Raw genomic sequence first — 21,537 nt, 5'->3', positions numbered from 1 at the left:
AGCATTTCCAAGAGCTTCTTCACAGAGTTGCAGGGAAGCTGCAAATTCCTCTTGACGAGGTTCAGGATCTTCAGCACAAGCTCTTGGGCATCCTTTAGTCCTCCAGCTCTAGTCAAATTAACACAGTGTGTTAAGCCATCCTCTAGCACGCTAGGGTGGTCTGGGATATCCCAGCTACTTGTGCCCCTACTCCCAAGAGACCAATGAACTGGTACTGTGTCCCAGCCCAAGGGGATGAATTTCTGTGCTCTCCCCCTGCTCCTAAAATTTAGTGGTCCAGGCCACTGCGGAGAGATCTAGGCAGCAACACCCCCAATCTACCCCGACTAGGAAAGGCAAGCCTCTCGACTTATTGGGAAGGAAGGTCTATTCTTCTAGCCTCCAGTTCAGGACAGCCAGCCAACTACCAAGCACTAATGGCCAAGTACGACTCCCTGAACTAGTCAAAATTCATGAGTCTCCTCCAGTAGGACAGAGCTTGTTTCCAGGCTCTCACAAAGGAAAGCAAAATGGTTGCCAGGACTGCTCTACAATCAGCAGTAGATATGGCTAATGTGTCTTCCAGGGCAATGGTTACTGCCATTGTAACCACAAGCAATGCCTATGGCATCACATCAAGCCCATGCCTCTACTTGACATCTGCAAGGCAGCTGCGTGGCACTCCATCCACATGTTTGCAAGACACTATGCCTTGGCAGAGCTCCTCTGCTGATGTATCTTTTGGAATCAGTCCTTTGTTTAGCTCTGCCATCTACAATCTCTCATTCTTCTCCTATTTGAGTACTACTTGTCACTCGCCTACAGTGGAATACACATAGGAACCAGCTCTCAGAGAAGAAGAGAAAGTTACTTACCTGATCCTGATAGCAGTGGTTCTGAGCTAGGGGTATGCGTACCACTGAGGGTACGCAGAGGTCTTCCAGAGGGTACATGAACTCATCTAGATATTTGCCTAGTTTTACAACAGGCTACATAAAAAGCTCTAGCAAAGTCAGTAAAAACTAAAATTTCATACAGACAAAATGAGACAGTAAGCAGTTTTTCAGTAATAGTGTGCAGTGACACTTTTGTACTTTTGTCTGATTTTTTGTAAGCAAATAGTTTTTAAATGAGGTGCAACTTGGGATATGCAAGATAAATCAGACTCCTGAAAGGAGTACAGTAGTCTGGAAAGGTTGAGAGCACTGCCTGATATTAACTGGAGGTTCTTCGATACGTGTGGTCCCTATCTGTATTGCACTACCCACCCTCCTTCCCCTTTGCTTTTGGATATTCTATGATTTGTTGTCAGAGGCATAAGGTGAGCCAAGGACACTGCTTTCAAAATTCTCCGTGCTCATGGAGTGTACTAGTACCCACAATGGAATACAGATAGGCACCACATATCTCACAGAGCCTCCAGTTACCTATAAGGTAAGTAACTTTCTCTTATAGCTCCAGCTTGACTGAGACAGATTTAATATTCAGATCTCCACAAACTGCACACTCAGACTCCTTGCTGTTACTGATAACCAGAGACCACCTAACACAGAACCATGGCTGTGTGTTGCACCAGAATCCTGAAGTTGCTACATCTCATGGCATGGTTCATTAGTAGTTGAATGCAGGAGGCGGCACATTGCTCAGTGGCAGTCCAGAATGTTTTCCTTCACAGCAGAAAACCTCCCACAAGAACTATTTATCTGAGTAAGTGGAAGAATTTGTGTGTCTTGGCAGCCTCCCATAATGTGCCCCCAGTTCAGTCTAAGATTCATACAATTTCTGGACTTTCATCTTAAGGAATGAGGTCTAGCCATCAGCTCCAATATGGTGCATCTGGCGGCTATCTCTGTGTTTTATCTTTAGCTTTAGATGATAAGGCTGTTTTCACACACCCTATCATAACAAGATACCTGAAAGGGCTTGATAGGTAGCTTCTGCCTATCGGGGATTCAACTCCTTGGGATCTGAATTTAGTATTGTCCACTGTGATGGACCCTACTGTTGAGCCTTTAGCATTGGGTTCACTCTTGCACCTGACAGTGAAGGTAGCTTTTAGTGGCCATCACCTCTGCTAGGGGAACGGGAGAAACTGAATGCATTAGTCATTGATCTGCCATACGCAGATTTCTACAAGGCCAAGGGTCAGCTTAGATCACATCCTAAGTTTCTTTCAAAAGTGGTATCCGATTTCCATCTGAATCAGTCTACATACCTTCTGGTTTTCTTCCCAAAGCCACATACTCACAAGGACGAATGATGGTTCCACACACGACATTTTTGAGTCACACTGCATAGAACAAAGCCCTTTTCAAGTTTCTTCCCAGCTTTTTCTTTCTTATGCAGAATGTATGAGAGATGAACCAATCCCAATGCAGAGACTCTTTAAATGGGTCACCAGCTGCATCGCAATGTGTTATGACATCAAAGGGGTAACACAATAACACCTCCTGACAAACTCTTGGCACGTTCAATCAGAGGACATTCGGCAGACGTATATTCTGTGTACGTCTGGCAGAATATATGAATGGAAGACAACATCAAGGCCCTGCAGATGTCCATAATTGGAACATGTTCCAATTATGGACATCTGCAGGGCCTTGATGTTGTCTTCCATTCATATATTCACCAGACGTACGCTCTCCACCTCATCAAGGAAAGATGGAAATGTAGGAAGAGCAGTCCTATAGTCCCTCTCCTCATGTAGTTTGGAGTCGCCTACAGGGTAACAGATGTATGCAAGCATTCAAAGAAGAAAAAACAGTTACTCACTTTTTTGTAACTGTTTTTCTTCAAGATGTGTGGCATTTGTCCATTACACTATCCACCTTCCTTTCCTGAGGAAGTCTACCGTGGGCTTCTGATATGAAGGAAACTAAGGCGCTCCACCCTTTATAACCTCGCTTTGGAGCAGGAGGATTTTGATGGTTGGTGGGGCTGCTCCTGTGGGTACTGCTAGGGAAAATGCTCCAGCACCAGCATGGGACACTCACACCTACAGTGTAATGGGTGTAAGCAACACCTCTCAAACAACAGTTATGAGAAGGTAGGTAACCATTTTTAATGCACATCATAATTTTCCAAAATAATATGCCACAAGACTGTTGTGAATTGCGTTTTAAGGCATGGATAACGTTGGTGCCATTATCTTTAAAGTTGGATCCTCATCTTGTGGTAAAAGACTGCATTGATCTGGAAAATGAAAAAAACAAACCTTAAGTAGTCTTGGGAAAACAGAAACCTTTGAATAGTCAATCGTGAGGTTTTTTTTTGTTTTCTTGAAAATCTAATTCTTTGAGTTGTAAAATCTGGAGCCTGGTATATGAATGAATACAAGTCACTGCTCTGTTCAGTAGAGCTGGGTGAAAGTTTTCAGCTGAAACTTTTTTCACCAAAAAATGCAAATTTAGGTTGACTGAAACCTTTCACGAATTGTATAGAATCATTCTCTCACTCACTCTCTTTGGCCCAATGACTATGTTATACAAAAGTGGACAGTTGCAACTGGAGAGATTTAAAGAGATCTGTCATAGAATATGCTATAGCCTGGTGGGTATTGTGCTCACTTGGGATGTACTCCAGCACTGGGATTGAACCTGGGTATCCCATATCCCTGTTGAGTTTGCAGTAACCTAAACATCAGAGAGGCGCTTCCTCCTCTATTTTATGAATCTAGATCTTCATTTCCTTTGCTTTTGTTAAAAATACCTGAAACAAAAAGTTTCTGATGCTTTTTATTTTCCCCCAAAAATTTCAAAAATGTTGATTTGGTTCTACCCAGACCAAACAATTTTTTTTTTGAGCTGACAGCAAAACAAAAAAAGTTATTTTCACAGCTCTACTAGTGGGGTACCACATATTTTATAAAATTGTAACTGTTAAATTTGGTACACTTTGCTGGATTGAGTCCAGTATTTTTAAATACTCATGAGGAATTCTTTTGCAGCTAGTGTCTACTTGCATAAGAGTCTACTCATGTGAGTAAAAGTTTACAGGAGTGGACCCGTTAATTGCAATCTTTTCACACTAGGTTATAAGTGGCAAAGGTAGCAACACCCCCTCCACTCTGGTGGCATTAGCATCTAGGCGGTGCCTCTCTTTTCCCCCTACTCTGCAATGTGCTTTTGGGGAAAAGTGCAGAGGAGCCAGTAGTAGAAGCAGCCAAAGCAGGGACATCCAGCAAACTATCTACAATTTTTACTTGGACTTTCTTTGCCCTATACTGATTGGCTGTTTTCTTCAAACCTCTCCCTCCCCTTCCATCACAGTCTGTTCACCTCAGCTTCATGCCACACCTGCCCTCTGACCCTCTTCTCTCCTGTCCTGTCCCCTTCATCCACTCCCATTCCCTTTTTCTTTCCATTTAGCTTATCCCCTCTTAAGTACCCCCTCCCCTCCAGAAAAAACAAAAAAACAAAAAAAAACCCATGAAACTAACATAGCAGTTGTTGCCATCAATGGTCACTCTGCTTGTGTGTTTAAACCCTTTCTCCCATCCTGCGTCTGTCTTATCTATTTAGATTGTAAACTCTTCAAGTCAGGGACTGTCTACTGCTCTGTGTTTGTAGAGTACCTTGCGAAGTGGGGCCTCCTATTTAATTGAAGAGCCTATTGTACTATTTTTGATATAAAGTTTGTGACACTGATATGAAAAGTTTATACTACTAGCAAGTGATGCACATGATTTAATTATCCAGGGCATGTACTGTTTCTGAAGTAACCCAGAGGGGTGCTTTTGATATGTAACTTGCATGTAGTACAGTTTTTTTTCGGTTAAGCTCAGATAATCATGGTTTCCTCTGTGTTCTTTATAAAGCAGGATAAGACGCTTCAAAAACCCCTCTACTATGAACAGTTGACCGATTTCACAAGAGATCCTTCTTCTCCCTCCTCTAAACATGCTTGTCAGAATCAGTTGTATATGTTGGAGAGGATGCAGTTTGGAAGAAAATATACTTGAGGTTTTTTCCAAGTAAATTTGCGGATAAACTAGGAAAATAAGTTGTTGCTCCAAATTGGTGAGGAAATAGTTCTTTCGGTCTTTAAGGATCTAGGGTAAAAATTTCAACAGCACCTAAGTCTCATTTGATTTCAATTAGACTTAAGTCATGTTTGAAAATGGATCTTAAACTTGTAGGGTACTTTTGAAAGTTTTTACTCTAGCCAAGTTTAAAGTCCCTGATGTCAACTGAACAATGCAGTCCTGAATTAATATGCTTTGATTTCTTGGGGATGGGGGCAAAAACAATGCCTTCACTATTTTTGTTTGTTCTCTGCATACCTTTCTTTCATTGGCATTTGTGTTTGTATAGTGTAATTGTACAAAAACTATAGTGAAATACATAGCTCAAGGAGAACAGTATATTGTGAGCTTTCTATCACTGTCTGCTGGACACAATAACTTCAGTGTCACAAGAGCCTACACATATACAGCTGATGGCGTTTCTGTGGAATCGCAGTGGTATATGGTGTCTACTGAAATCTGCAGGATAAGCAAATGCAAAAATTCCTTTAAACTGCCAGGCCTCCAAAAATGCCATGTTTTGGCCCCATTGATAAATGCCACAAATAGCAGAACAGGCATGTAGGATTCAGTTAAAAAATGTAAGGCTGCATGCCACTCATGTACAGTTGTGCCAGCAACAGATTGTATTTAGCTTTTGAAAGAGAGTTTCCAAAAGCTGAATGCCTAATCTCCCCACCCTTGTTTATATATTGTAAGCAAACTGGTCTGAACCTCTTTGTTTTGTCTTGTGTCTGCTGCTGTCTCCAGGGCAATGAATCCTGTGCCAAAAATCTGGTACCCAGCAAGTAGAACATAGGTCTGCTTTTAATTATCAACTATAAAAGCATATGGAAGTGCCTTGTTTGTACTGCTAGTCACTGATATAGGGAAAAACTGATAAAGCTGTAGTCATTTGCACAGATTGTAGTATTTTGATTCTGTGGAAAGAAACTATTTTAGGAGTGCCTGTCTGTTCAAATGACACACCTTCTCAGATTACTGTACACACAGTATCTGACAGAAATCTTGAAATTAATAACATTTATTTAAATTCTTATTTTCAGTTAACCACTGAAGAAATATATTTCTATACAGGCTAAACTGTTCAGAGATTTGTTTTGTCACCTAGGAAGGGAAACCACTTTAATGACACTGAAGGAGGATCTTCTCCTGCTGTCAATGGACAGAGGACTGACATCTATTTTCCTGGACCTCTAGTCAGCATTGATACTATTGACTATTAGCTACCACTGTCCTGCATAACAGATCTAACAGGAAGCCAGAAAAATACTGAAATGTTTTTAAGTCCTTTGTGGCAGGATGTATCGCAGTTCCTGAGTTAAATGCACCTCTGACCCTCTTGGGGCTGCCTGAAGGGCACCCTACTTAGGTCTCAGACCTCCAGTCATCATCTTTTTCTAAGTGGAATTCTGGCGTCTGCTTCCTCCAGGTCAGGGTCTTAGGCTGCAATTTACTATGATCATGTCAGCAGGTCTGACTTCAGTTCAGCACCTGCAGTTCTTCTTTCCTTAGGGTGAATGACACATTTTCTCTCAAATGATAATCCTATCTGAAAATGATAAATAGCTTATATGCATGCCTAGCTTTCCAGGAGTCACCCATCTTCCTTAAGGAGACCCTAGCAGATCTGAAGTATTTGAAGTCCTCTCACAGGACTTGATGCTGTTGGACACAGTCTCATGCCTGTCAGTTTTCAGCTGGTACCTGTGAAACTCTTCCCATGTCAGGGCTGTTGTTTTTATACAGTTTCAAGTCCTTTCTCTCCGAAGGTCTTCGAACTAAGTTGCACCAATCTGCTAGTTCCAATGTGAAACACAACATTCAAGAGGGCTTGTTACTTGCATTGTTTCTATATTGGGGCAATTTGCATTAGTTACCCTCCATTGAGTTTAGTTCCTTCAGGAAACATTTTTACTTTACCCAACTAGCCAGGAATAAAATCACTAACCAGTCCATAAAGGTATGTATAATATTTATAAAACTAAAGTTGTAGACTTAAAATATTCCATGATCCTACGGCATCTGTCACAGCTCAGTATTGTAGTCTTTGAATAGTCCATATTTCCATAGCATCGCATCTGACAGAGGATGTACCCGAAGAGTAGTAATGGGAAACTGTATCTCAGCCAATAGACTCTTCACTTGTAGAGTCACACAAGGATCGATTCTCTCTCCAGTCCTTTTCAGCATCTACATGGAGCCATTTAGGTGAACTGGTAGGATGATACATACTCAAGTGCCAACAATATGCAGATCACCCACAACTCTACTTATTCTTCAGTATACAAAACAATACCACTGCCACCAAGATGGCTGAATGCTTGGATGAGATCAGCTCATGGATGAAGAATAGATGATTGAAGATGAACCCAAGCAAGACATAGGTTATGCTGGTGTCCAGAGGAAAATATTTGAAGAATTTGTAGCCATGGTGCAACCTCTTTTGATTGAAGGTATATAATCAGTCAGTTAGTCTCTAATTTAGGAGTACTCCTAGATTCCTCACTGACAGTGCCATCCCCAAGTAACACCTTCTACTATCTCCAGTTATCCATGTTGGTGGATGACCTGGCCTCAGTTATACATGTGTGACTGGGTGCCTCAGTGGGCCTCACTAAGAATCCCGCACTCTGGGCAGACTGGAAGAAATAGGGCAGGCAATCCCCCAAAACTGGTGGTTTAATCTATGATAGTCACCGAACCAGTATCAAGAGCGTCTGTAGTACCACAAGGTTAACAAGAAGCCAAACCCATTCCCTTTAGGCATTCCAGCCCTTGGCTCTCATCTAAGCAAGGTCTAATATAGTGATAGGTTACTGAAAACCCTATTCATCATACTTAAAATTTTACCAATCCCAAAGGATCACACATTTGCCCTCAGGTATCTATCTATCTATCTATTTTGCAATTTTACCCAAATATCACACTGTCAGCCAATCCTTAGTAAACTTACTAAAGATTTATTAATAAAACACAAGAAGAGAGTCACTTGAATGGTTAAGGAATATACATACAAGTGACTTTCAGATTTCATAGATTAGGATCATAGCAGCGATGTTATATCTGCTGGCTTGCAAAAATCATGTTGTATCTGCTGGCTTGCTTTGGAGTTATTCCAACAGGTTAGAAGCCAAAGGCAGATTAGATGTAAAGCCTTTCCTTGCATTTTCCCTGGTATTCTAAATAACTGCTTGAAAGATCTCAGTCCCATGTCTTTAACTTTCCCTGTTTAAAGTTCAGAAGACTAGAGATGAAAGGATCATGCCCAAGGTCCAGAATTTATAACTCTTTAGCAGGCTAACAAGCCTCCTCCCAGAAATTGTCACAGCAGGAAGAATAGACAGTGCAGATAATTTGTGAACTCTTGCTTTGAAGTTAATCTTCTATTTCCTATGTATACACAGGTAAACTAGTTACATTTATTTTACATAACAATTAGCCGGTCCTCCATTTTAACAGAGAGAGGTAAGCTGAGGCAATGTAGATGATATTAGTTTCCTGCAGTCTCACATCTTTGATCTTAAGGTTAACTGAACATAGTCACATACATAATGTAAGGCAATTAAGACACAAAGGCTACATACTTGATTTTTGCATGTATTTCCTGGTTCCATATCACAGCACAGATAACATCACTCTTTTTACATTTTACTATTGACCTGTTTTATATAAAGTGTAACATATACTTTGCTTACACTCCCTGTTCTGCCAAGTAGGCATTTAACACACATTTTCAGTTGAAAAATATCTGTTGGGGAAGGGGTTGTTCTGTTTTGTTTTTCAAGCTACTTTGCAGAAGTTTATGCAGTTCACACTAAATAGGTAAATCTTAGAAATAGCTAAAACTTAATGAGTCAGATAACAAGTGTTATATTTTTTTTCATGGTGTCAATTAAAATCATACTGCAAAGTATTCAGTGGTGGCAAATCTAACAGATAAGTAAAATTAAGTTCAGATATAATATGTTCCTTTACATTAGTCATGCATATACAAAACCCATTCCAGTTGGAATAGTTTTGGCAAAATCAATACTTGTAGCTGAGCAAATACGTTCAAATGATTTATTTTATGGTAAACATTGATTCATAACTGATCATATGTATAATTGGATTTTGAATGTAGTACATTCTACAGTAGCAAAATAAACACTGCCTGGTGCTCTCACTGCATGTTCCCAGCCTGAGATTGGGGTGTCACTGTGCTAGGTTCTTTACATACATACATTGAGAGTCTGTGCCTGTGATACAAAATTGGTGGGAGAAAAGAATTGTTTATTATTAAGCATTTATATTCTGGTAGTGCCTGAAGGTCAAAACCAAGAGAGGGAAAATTGCTTTTGTAGTGAGTCAACCTATTCAAGCCCAAATTGATGGTGTTAAACTGTTAGGAAACCTATATTTTTTTCAATATTCAGGTTATACAGGTACAGTATATTTAAAATTTTCCTAGCTAGAATTGTGTAACTATAATGAATGATCCAGAATTCTAATAATTAAATACTTTCATTAAGTTAACCAGCTATTGATTTTTTTTTTCCGCCCCCCCCCAGAAAAGAGCTAAAGGCCAGGTGCTATTTGACAAGGTGTGCGAACAGCTCAATTTACTGGAAAAGGACTATTTTGGCCTGTTGCTTCGAGATAACTCAGATCAGAAGGTAAGCACTAAGATTTGTTTTTGTGTTACTAGAATGTTAGATTTTTTTTTTTTAGCGTAACTTCAAAAGATGAAACTGCAGCTAGTTCCCCAGAGCACCAGCATTCATTTAATGCATTAATGCTGTAAAGCAAGAAGATAAATTTGAGGAGAAAGCAGGCTTTTGACTTAGTCTTTTAGAACAAATTAGAAGATGATTACTTAGCTGGCCTCTGCTGGATTCATTTGTAACTGTTCTTTCACAATAAAATCTGAAGCGAGACACAAATGATGCCTTCAACCAGCTTGTGTGAGATCTCATGGTGCCTTGACAGTTTTGATATTAATTGTTCAGTATGACTGGAGCAAGAGTTTTTTGACATCCCTTCCTGCAGAAGCAGAGGCTGCTTTGAACCACTGATTTCCAGCAGCAGTAATCTCTGGTTGTTAGGTATTCACTCTAGAACATTTCAATCTTGCCAGTATTCACCTTCAAAGACCTGTTTGAGAGGGTTGGATCCTTTTAATACTTGTTGGCCTCTGAGCGCTAAATACACGAGTCCATAACAGAGGGACTATAAAGTCAGCTTTAAATAAACTCTTCTAAATAACGCTTCCTAGTCCCCCAAAATGCATGTACTTTTAAAGCTTAACAATAGTAAGAACTGCAGGAACGCCAATCCCTTCTTGCAAAGAATGCCACTGAACTCCTGCCACCAGGTAGGATTTGAAAGGATTTTTTTTTTATTCCATGTATTTTCTGATCTCAGTGACGATGACAGGCCCATCCTGATCTTGACATATCAAGTGAAATAAATTTAAATGCTGTCTCTGAATAATTGTGCCCTTTCTAGAGGAGGCTGGCTGACTGGGCATGTGCTGTGAATCTTGTACATACTTTCTTCCTTTGAGACTGAGGTGCATTTATTTCTGTTTATCAGGGCAACACTACCAGTTCCATGTAGTGTTTTTTTTTTTTTCAGACTTGCATCCCCAGTGCATGTTCACAAAATACTTGATGGTTGGGACTGTGTAGTTATACAGAGTGGGACTACATAAAATAGGTGCATTCAGATTTTTACCATTTTAAAAGTTATCTGTTCTAGTCATAGTCTCATTACATATATATGGAAATATTTCATATTTGTAATATTTTTCAGAATGGTAAAACCTGTATGTTTCGCTTTGCTGTGTAAAGCTTTAGGTCTTTTGCATGTATCTGGGTTTTAGGGAAAGACCATATGCGTGAAATTCCCCATCTCCTATTACATTCCTCTTTTGCACAACTCTTTTCCTTTGTGTTTCAAAATGGTCATCTCACTTCTTGAATTAATTGATCCAGAAAAAAACAAAACACTGTTACTAGCTGCTTTGAGCCACAGATTTAAAATAAAAGCAGAGGGTTGGAAGCTTTACAATTTTTATGGGCTGGTCTTCTTTTCTATTCCCTCTTTCTGTATTAAGATTCTGAAGATTGGATTGTTTCCTCATCTTGGTGCCAGCTCGTTCTGATCCATTTTTTCCTGCTGTGGCTGTTGCCTCCTCAGATTAAAATGCCACAGATCTCTGACCTCCAGCCCAGTCAGTGCTAAATGCTGAATGATGTGTTTTTTCCCATTCTTGTGCACTCATCACAGCCGCTCGTATATGAGCCAGCTGTTGTGCTAGACTGCAGCTGTGGGGTGTGGAAACTGAATGCCAGGCACTCTTCTGAGTGGAGAATTAGAGCTGCTCCCTAATGCAACATCAGGAGTGCGAATAGAGAGGATCCTATTGATTTTTTTTTCCATGTCAGTGTTCTGTGCAGCTGGGAGAGATGTATTGTAACTTAAAACTAGACTTCATTAGCATTTATTAAACTTTAAAAAAAAACTGTTATGAAGTAAAATTACACTTTTCTCTGAAATTTTAGAGTTTGTAGAAACATTAAAGTTGTTTGCTAAAAGTTTAGATGGCATGTAGGGTAATGAAATCAACAGGGAGTTCATGAATGCTCCTTTAATACTCTGTTTTGTGCTCTTATGATCTGTATCACAGCTGGAAATGCTGCTTTTCTGGATTTGTTCAAAAACACTTTTTGTATTTTGACATTTTCTGACAATTCATTACTCTGTCTACTTCTCTAACCCTACCATTTACAAATGTAACAGAATGATCTTGTTTTGCCTACTGGATCAAACTTAACATGTATTAATTTAAATCTTCTGCGCTAAAACAGTCTTTTCCTTTTCACAATAAGCCAAAGCAAAATGGTCCATATCAGGATAGACTGTTTAGATAGATTTACAATACTCTAGTCAAAATGAAGGGCACAGAAAAAACCATATTCTTGCATGCATGTGAAATATATAAATTTAGAGAACTATTCCTATGTATTATAGCCAAGGTCCCATATTATGTAGAACATTAGACCAACCATATGCAGCGAGGACCACTGATTTTATCTGGCAGAGCTGCCTTGAAATCAGTGGCAAAGATATACAACATAAAGTTAATTAACAAATTTAGGAAATTGCTGCTCAAACTATGAACTACTTCCAGGTTTAGAAATAATCAGAAAAAGTGAACCTAGTATCTTTTACAAAACAAAAGGCTGCCTTTTTCATTTTAAAACTCTTGTTTTTATGTTCCTGTTTTCCACCAATATAGTTTAAAGTAAATAGTATTCTGTAATGGTAATGCCAAAATATTATGTAAAAGTGGTACATATATGAAATTGTGTTTTGCATAATTTTGACTAAGTTCTAAACCATTATCACTGTATTTGAAAGAAAATTATGACAAATGTGAGCTTGCTTATTTGCAAACTTAATGTGGGAAACCTCTAGAGGGAAAGCTACTGACTTAGCCTTTAAATCATTGTTGTTGATGTAAAATAGCATAAAACTCTTCCTTGCTCATTTGAAGAATTGTGTTAATGTTAGAACTGAAAGCCTAGCTAGACACACAGAAGATGAACTCCTGGCCTCATTTTGAAACCAATGGCAAAACTTCCATTAGCTTCATTAGGACCTGGATTTCACCTGGAAAGTCTTTTCCACTAGATGGCAGTTGGGTGACTTATGAAGAGTAAGTGATGTCCAGGTTTTTTGTTACAAAAAAACAAGAAGATTTAAAACTACTATACAGATTGCGGTAGCCTTGAACAAATTTGTAATAGCCAATGCAGAAGCAGGCTGACTCAGTCCTTCTCCTCCTGTAAGAAATTCTGAATGATTTTCATAATTTTAAGAAATGTTATAGAAAAGGAAATTTATAATCACTTCTACTTATAAAAGTTAAACTATAGTTGCTTATATTATAGAACGCTATTGAAAAATCTTCTTTTCACTCCAAAATGAGGAGATCTTATCAAGAGGAAATTTCTTGGCACTCTGGGATTTAGTTTTGTTTTTCTTAGGTGAAGTGAAACACTGTTAACTAAAAATCCCAAATCAGTAACTGTGTGTGCAAATAAGTTAAGGTATAGAACTAGAGTGGAAAATCTTTTTCATCTTATGTTATGATCACGTTTTCCCTGCAGGTGCTGTGCTATCATTAGTTTTTAAAACAATCTAGGGGCTTTTCTGGGCAAGGGAAATTTACACGAGTATAACCAAAAATAGCTTGGACCAGTTTGGCTCACTCCAGGAAGTTTGTGGGGTAAGTCACACTGGTGCAAGGCATGTCTATGTTAAAGGATTCCACTAGAGTGAAAATATCAATGTGGTTACTTTGGTGCAAAATTGGTGCTCCACACAAGCCCTAAGGAACTGCAACTTAGTGCATTTGGTGTTACTGAGCTAAATTTACCTAAGGCAAGAAAAGACTCTGATACAGACCTTGGGAGCATGTAAGCACAGCCCCCAAAGTGGAATGCTTTGGAAGGGAGAGAATGTAGCTAGGTCAGGCAACAAATGCACTGATCCTTCCCTCAACAGCCTTGGCAGTCTAGCACCTCTGGAATCCCTGGGAGATTTTAAAGCAGACACCTGCGGGGTGGAGGTGAAATTATTGCCTGTCTTGCCCTTAAAGGTTCAGCCTCTATCTCTTTCCTCACCCCCCTCTTAAAATGCATTAAACCTGATTTACAGAGTATGTATGTAGAATTTAGAAATGAATGTTTTTATACAACGTTCATTACCATGATATTTGAATGCAATGGTTTCAAACAACCTCGACTTGATTTGTGCCAATAAACAAAAGGCTCTATGTTACAAGTTCCTTAAACTGTGCAGGCCTCTTTTACATAACATCTGTGGATAAGATTAGCAATCTGGATAATTCCAGTTACTAATAATTACATTTTATGTCTTTCTCAATTCCCCTCCTCTAGAAATACTTCCGGATGATCAGTCACAGGGTTAATGCCTAGTTACACCAATTTCAAATGGTAGTAGAAGCATTGTGTGCTGCCTAGTAAATTATTGTATTGGGATGCTTTCTGTTTTGAAGGTGGTACATCCTTTATTCGCTAGGCTCCTAATTCTGAAAAACAAACAATTTTCATCTTGGTGCCTAAATATGGATATGGATACTTGTGTTTGAACATTTTGGCCAGTGCTTTTAATGCCATCCTTGGTTCACAATGAACCCTTTGAAGGTTGCGGGGGGGGAGGGACAATATGGAAAAAAGTAAGCTTTGTGAACAGATCTTTTCCAACACTTCCTAGCGTTGCCAGAGCTAGTGTTTGGGTGACGTTGAGAGAAGAAAGAGTATTTTATTGTGTAGAAAATGGGAGAGAAGTATCTTTCATTCAGTAACTTTGTATTGGTTTGCAGGCAGGAGTAAGTAGAAATTACACATAGGGGTCTGCTTTCTGTCAATAAAAGGAATAAATGAAAGGAAATTACTTGGTGATTTGCAAGGTATAATTTCCTTGAAAATACTCATTAGAAGACTATAAAATATCATTTAATTTCCAGAATTATAAGGTCTTGTCTAAGAGAATGAAGTAAAAAGTGTTGCATAATAAGCTCTCTGTGTGTGGGCGGAGGGTGAGGAAAATCAAAGCACAGTTGTTGATGGAAAGTTACAAGTTAACTCAAAAATTCTACAGGGTACTTTCAAAGTAGAATATCAGAAGAATGTACTGTACAAGTAAAAAGAACAGGAGTACTTGTGGCACCTTAGAGACTAACAAATTTATTAGAGCATAAGCTTTCGTGTTGCTCTAATAAATTTGTTAGTCTCTAAGGTGCCACAAGTACTCCTGTTCTTTTTGCGGATACAGACTAACATGGCTGCTACTCTGAATACTGTACTAGTATTTATTTTAATTCATGAAATTATCACACTCGTTCGTCTGAATTATTTCCTTATGTACTGATGTTCTTCCTTTTTTAGAACTGGTTAGATTCTTCAAAGGAAATCAAGAGGCAAATTCGAAGTAAGTACTCCTGTATTGATGTTAAATTCTTGAACTCAATTTTCTAATACAGAAATATATTTTCTCAAAGTTAAACTTTTTAAAAGAAATCTTGGATATAGCAGGAATGGTCATGATGAAGATTTTTAAAACATGATTTCTACTGACTCTACAGTCCCATCTACAGATAGTTGAGGAGCTATGTGAATGCACAGTTGTCTGCAATGGGTAGTGGTGCCCATGGTACAGCAGATTTTTTTTTTTATTAGTGTGGATAGGATTATGCAGGTCTGTAAATGTTTTAGGCCTGGATTACAACATCGCTCATTAACTTAATTAGTCAACAGTGTGTTGTGATGACACTGGCAATAAATGTTTTAAACATACGATCCCCTACCATGGTGAAGAATTGTGCACTATCACAGTTAAATCTTTTGCCTGGTTATTGGATGGGTTTGGACAGTTTACCAGAGATCTAATGATATTAGCCTATTTCAAAGCTGTCATGATATTTAACTTGCTAATTGACTTTGTAAATTTTATACAGTTACCAATCAGGTAACTCTGGTATTTGCAGTATTCAGAGTGCTTCCTATCATAATTATAGGAAAATACAAGGGAATCCTAGTTACTTTAGTAATCACATCCTTTACTTAGGCAAAGCTTTTCAGTACTAACGCTAAGTTTAGAGCTCTCTTCTCTAGCTCACCTGGAGTTGCAATTCTGGGTGGTAACTGTCCTGGTAACTTCAGGAAAACTCTTCGATTTAGGGAGTCATGTATGTAGGTTTTCCTGTTTGCATGATCTTATTAACCTGACCTCTGTCATCTTGATTTCCATGCTTAATCTAAAGAAAACACAGAAACAATGATTTAATTATTATAGAAGGATATTGAACTATAGAAAGGTTTTTTTTCAATGTCAGAGCTGTGTTTCTAATTCGTTTTTAGACCTGGTGTTTTATGCATATGTGCCAAATGCACCCTACCCGGTAAACAGAGGAGCAGTCATCCCAGAATATGGAATTCAGAGTGAATTTCTCCCAGTTCCCTCATACAATAAAAAGAAAAGGCAATTAAAAGATCCCTATTATGAAATATCTGGCCTTTTCCAAAATTATTTTAATTAAGTTTCAGTAATTTTTAAACGCATAAATTGTTGAAGGAGTTGAAACAAATTAGTGTTAGTAAAATGGAATAAAAGATGGATGTAGATTTTTATTGTTGTCTATACTAACAATTTTCTATCCAGTTTATTGCTGACTGTGCTGAGATGTCACGCGGTCATAAGTACTCCATAATTACTGTACTTGATACCTCCTACGGTGGTGATCAGGGGTTAATCAGTAAAATGGGTATCTGAACTTTTCCGTGTCTGTTAAATGTTAGTTGTGTTAAAATGTGGCCTTCAGTGACTGCTGGGAGACATTTTATGTAACTCATTAAATGAAATGTCTCTTGCGAGCATCTTGTGTATCAAATGTGGTCATTATGATGCTTGCTTGTTTATATCAGCCTTTGAAAGACTTAATTTTTTAACACCCAGGGAGTCTTTAAAGACTCCCAATGCTTTTAGCCACTGTTTTTGGTAGAGGTTTTTCTTCTTCATGCTAAAGACCACGAATGTATACTTCAGCCTGCTTTGCATCGTGGAGGCAGAACCTGAACCGTTAGTCACTGGCAGCAGGGAAAGGCCCAACTTCCTGAAATTCCCTCTAGGCTTTTTTCTGCCCCCACTTGACCTCCTTGCTGCAGAGCTTTTCTGAGGAAAATTCAGAACTTTCACATTTTTAGACTAGCAATCAGTTTTTAAAAGGTGGGATTCAAATCTGGCTCATATAGATATGAGGCTTTCGGATCAGATGTTCACACACATCCATTACCAGTGATACAATTGGAAACTTTATGAGAAGCTGTGGCTATTCAGAGTGTTCAGAAAAGTCCTCTTACAATCCTGGCTTCTGACAGACTCTACAGAAAGGCAGTCATGCAACAAGATCAAGCAGTCTGGGAAGTACAACAAAAGAAAATGTCTTTGCAGGTAATAGCTAGAACAAATGCAGGGTCAATAACTACCCTCTTTTGCTTTAGTTATCTGCAGTTCTCCCAACCAGCCCTATTTGGAGCTAGAACTCAAACTGGTGCCAGGCTCCCTCAGTTTGATTAAATGAGGTCAGTAGAAATTGTCTAGAGAGAATACCCTGTGGAATTGTGCAAGAATTCCAGGAACAACTTTGTCCCATTCCCAATCTCAGCAACCAGGTGAGAGGCCATGGCATGAATTAAATCATCTATCAAGTGATTTATTTCTATTTCAGGTTGGAGTACACCTCTACTTTGATATAATGCTGTCCTCGGGAGCCAAAAAATCTTACTGCATTATAGGTGAAACCGCGTTATATTGAACTTGCTTTGATCCACCAAAGTGTGCAGCCCCGCCCCCCCGGAGCACTGCTTTACTGCGTTGTATCCGAATTTGTGTTATACCGGGTCGCGCTATATTGAGGTAGAGGTGTATTACAGGCTGTCCCCTATCCTATTTCTTCCTCCGGATAATCTCGGGGACACAGCACGGGGCCTTCTCTGAAATATCTAAATTAGTTCCTAAAAGAAGCTTGCCTTCAAAATATTCCCATTTTACCATCCTCAGACAATGTTTATGTTCTGCAAAAGGCTGGCAGCCTTTTTCTTTTCTCTTCTTCGAGCATTTTTACATAGGCTCCCAGGGGGGTAGCAATAATATTGGCTTTAGGGAAGAAGGCAAATTACTTTTCTCTTCACAGACAATTTTTCTGATCAGAATTCTGTGCAGATAGAAAGCTGAAGCAAACACACAGTGATTTGGTTACAAATTCAGTACAAACAAAAACATGTGGTGTCAGGGAAGTCAGCCATAGGCTTGAACTGAAGATGAATACTATCAGGTACAGGGTCTCATCTCAGAAGAATGTTAACACAAGATGGAAGGAAGGATGGAAGGAAGGAAGGAAGGAAGGAAGGAAGATGGCCACAATGAAAAACATGTGTCACGGAAACAAACATCCAATTCTTATTGGAATCCATTTTGAATTCTGAAATCGTGTGTCGGTACGCTTCAACAATCCAGAGTTCATATGATTCCTACCCAGTAATCTTGAGTATCCCCTCCGCATCTCACCCTATCTCTTCCATTGACAGAGATTTAGCTCTAGTAGTATATTCTCTAATCCCCCAGTGTTTTTATTTTGAAGGGACCTTCCCCATTCAGTTCAGGGAATGGTTACCATAAAGAGAGAGTACAGTGTCCACCAACTGGAACAGATGGCGTCATTAAGGTCTCAGGGCATGGTCCTCCCATTGAAAACAGATGTGTTCTGGTCATGACAGTCAATGTTTCTGATTGTGTTCTTCCCAGTTCTTACGAAAACCCTATCAGCCATACCCCAGAGAGAGATTCTTCTGTCCTGGCCAGAGTAAAATGCCCACCAAGGGGGGAAATAAACACCAAGACTTGCATGTCAGAAATCAGATTAGCAGAGTTGCTCTTACACCCAGAGGTATCTGAATCATCATAAGTAAAATTGGTAGGCTAGTGATCAACCTCTTTGTATCTAAAAATGGTAAATAAAATGTCCTGGAGCCTGTCTGTGTGCCAGGACCAGAATGTGAGGTGGCAATGACATCTTGCAAAATGAGCAAAGCCTTCTCTTCTATAAGTCTTTTCAGCTTGACCATTTTTCCCAAGCCAACACAAAAATAGGAATGAGAGAGTAGCAGTGAAACTGTTTATGCTTTTCTGGCTGAAGAGGTTATGGTTCTGAGGCCTGAATAAATCTAGCATTGGATTTTCAGAGGAGGTCTGCTATTGCAAGACTGGTCCTCCAGCTGGGATTAGATGGTTTCAAATGAACACTTGATTGAAGTGAGTGTTGCTCTGATGGACTCCAAAAGAGAAGTCAACCAATAGAACTTACTCTACAGGCTGGTGCAAAGTCCCACAGTTTAATTACCATATTAAAACTAGCAAAACATATCCTTGACAGAGGTGCTGGAACAATTTGTATAGTGAGGGTGCTGAGAGCCATTGAATCAACCTGTAAATCCTGTATATGATGGAAACTATTTTAAGTCAGGAGATGTGGCAGCACCTGTGATCCTTGAGTTCCCCCAGGAGTGCTTTATGGTGGGTGTATAAGAATGTCCATGCAAAAAGGTCATATCTCTTTAGTATAATATTCTTGGCATGCTCGAAAAGAGGAAGTTTTGTACAAGTCCCCATATTAAATACTTCCTTTGGATAGAACTTCATTCAAACCCCACAAGGTCATAGAGTTGCTCTTTACAGCCATACTTGAATTGGACCTGAGAAGGAGATGTGGTCTTACTTCTTGATACCACAGTTTGGGGACCAGCAGTACAGGAGACCTCTCATCTGGTACCAATGAACCCTCAGTCTGCATCAGACTTGCCTATAGGTAGAGATCAGCTGTGGCCAGCATCAGACCCTCTTGCGCCTCCTTGCCCTGAGCTGTCTAGAGGCAAGACCAAAATGCTTCCTTCAATACCATCATTTCCGGTCTCAACAGTGGTCCTCGGCACTTGGGGGTACCAGCCCCAGCTGGTAGAGCCCTGCAAATCCATGGATATATATCTGCGTCCACGGATACAGTTGTACTTTTTACCACAGTGGTGCCCAAACTTTTTCTGTTGCTGCCCCGCCCTTACCAGGAATGGGAATCTGTCCATGCCCCCACCTCTATTACTGCATAGTTGGCTCAGGAGAGGAGCTTGGGCTGAAAGCAGAGCTAGGGGCTGAATGGTCCTCTGCATTCTCCTATGGGGGTGCGCCCCACAGTTTTGGGAGCACTGGTTTACCAACTTGGATCAGATGCAGATCCAAATTTTTGAATCCATGCAGGGCTGTACCGGTCGGGTGACTCAGGCTGTTCTTCAGAATCGGAGACTTAGTCATGTGTGTCTTGCTCCCAAGATAGGAGGCATCACTCTCCATCATTGAGGGGATTTTGTCCTTGGTATCTGGCAGAGGTTCCACGTTGATCGAGGGACAAAGAGGTTGTGGTCCATGCCCTACCAATTGCCATATTGGAACCCAGGGGGTTTCTTCTCACCACCAGATCTTTCCTGCACCCTTCTCCCTCCAGGTCTCCTAGTAGATGCCACGATAGTTTGTGTGAAGAGGCTTGGGAAGTTACTCCTAGTACCAAGTAGGGTGCTGAGCAGGCCCAGCAGAATCTCCTTTGGAGGAGTTATAAGAGGCTCCACTGAACCTGCTTTGTGTTCTTCCTCATCATCGCCCAATGAGGCGGTAGTATCTTGAGTGTCTTTGCTTCTTCAAAATGATTACGGGACCTGTCAGGACCTGTTCAAGAGGATTCCTTCCTCCCTGGGCATACAGGTGGGGGTAATTCAGGAATGCTCCTACAGGTTGATGGACATTTTGGGATCAGAAGGGATATACTAAATAGCTCTCCTTATAAATGAGACCATTCTGGAACCCATTAGTGAGAAATCCTATCTTCTCTGTCGCCAACAGTCAAAAGGACTGAGTGGTTTCCAGTTTTGTATTTTGAACCAGCAATCCTAGCTGGGTAGATTAGATATCTATCTCTGGGACAATGATCTCAAGTTTGCAGACAGGTTACCAGGGGATGTAAGGCAAGATGTTCGGGCAGTAGTGGAAGAGGGTAAACTGCTGGCTAGGACCTCTCTCCAGGCTTCATTTCAGGGGGCAGACTCTGTAGCTAGGACTATGGCATTTGCGATAACAATATGTAGGTGTTCGTGGCTTCAATCATCATGTTTTCCACAGGAGGTCCTATAGACTGCTCAGGATCTCCCTTTTGAGGAACAGACCCTCGTTTCTCAGCAGACTGACAAGATTCACAGTCTCAAGGACTTTCAGGCTACACTGAAGTTTTTGGGGATTTACAGTCCACCCCCTAAAAAGAAATAATTCCTCCCCTCAATCATTCTACTGTTACCAGTCCTTTATGCCTAGGTAGCCTAAGCAGTCTAGGAGGAAAGGGGAGAGTCCTAGAAGGTGACCACTAGCTCCTCAATTTTCATCTTCAGCAAGCTCATGTAGACAGCCTGGAAATAGCAAGCAGTCTGTTTGACTGTCTTGTCAGATAGCTTACCAGTTTGCTTTATGACAGCTTCTCCTATCCCATTTTTTCCACCAGGTTATTCCACTTTCTGCATGTTTGGACCCACATATTAGCACAGATCAATGGGTCCTAATGGAGGAATTTGGATACACCCTTCAGTTTGTTAGTATCCTTCCCCCAACCCCTTTTCCTGTCCCTCTTCAGGGACCCCTCTCGTGGACACAGTGGAATGATCCCCTGCCAGTTTCCCCTCTTAATCTGGAAGAAATTTGGGGTCAAACTTTAGAGTGAAGCAAGGTGGAAGGGTGGGAGTTGCAAAACACTTCTAATACTCAAAGTCCTATTTAAATGTGGATGAGCATAATCTGATTTTCACATTCTAGTTTACAGAATGGTTCTGGTTTACAGATGTTGAAGAGTTGTCCACTGTACTGAAGTAATTGTG

At 40.0% G+C, this 21,537-nt stretch overlaps 1 protein-coding gene across 50 annotated transcripts in view; it reads left to right on the top strand.

The window, feature by feature from the left end:
- EPB41L2 (erythrocyte membrane protein band 4.1 like 2) overlaps nucleotides 1–21,537 on the top strand; it is a 238,808-nt gene that overhangs the window by 141,420 nt on the left and 75,851 nt on the right. For 48 of the 50 annotated variants that reach the window (XR_010599644.1, XR_010599642.1, XR_010599643.1 and 45 more), the window contains 2 exons: nucleotides 9,556–9,660; nucleotides 14,965–15,007. Coding sequence is in view for 43 of the 50 variants with exons in the window: in XM_065588600.1 (XP_065444672.1) it covers nucleotides 9,556–9,660; nucleotides 14,965–15,007 (148 nt within the window). In the remaining 7 variants the exon portion in view is untranslated. The remainder of the gene's footprint in view (nucleotides 1–9,555; nucleotides 9,661–14,964; nucleotides 15,008–21,537) is intronic. The other 2 variants (XM_065588609.1, XM_065588597.1) reach the window with 1 other exon arrangement.

This window comes from Chrysemys picta, chromosome 3 (assembly GCF_011386835.1).
Source record: "Chrysemys picta bellii isolate R12L10 chromosome 3, ASM1138683v2, whole genome shotgun sequence".
Lineage (NCBI taxonomy): Eukaryota > Metazoa > Chordata > Testudines > Emydidae > Chrysemys > Chrysemys picta.
Note: the sequence above shows the minus strand (reverse complement) of the source record. Positions and strands in the feature narration are given on the sequence as shown.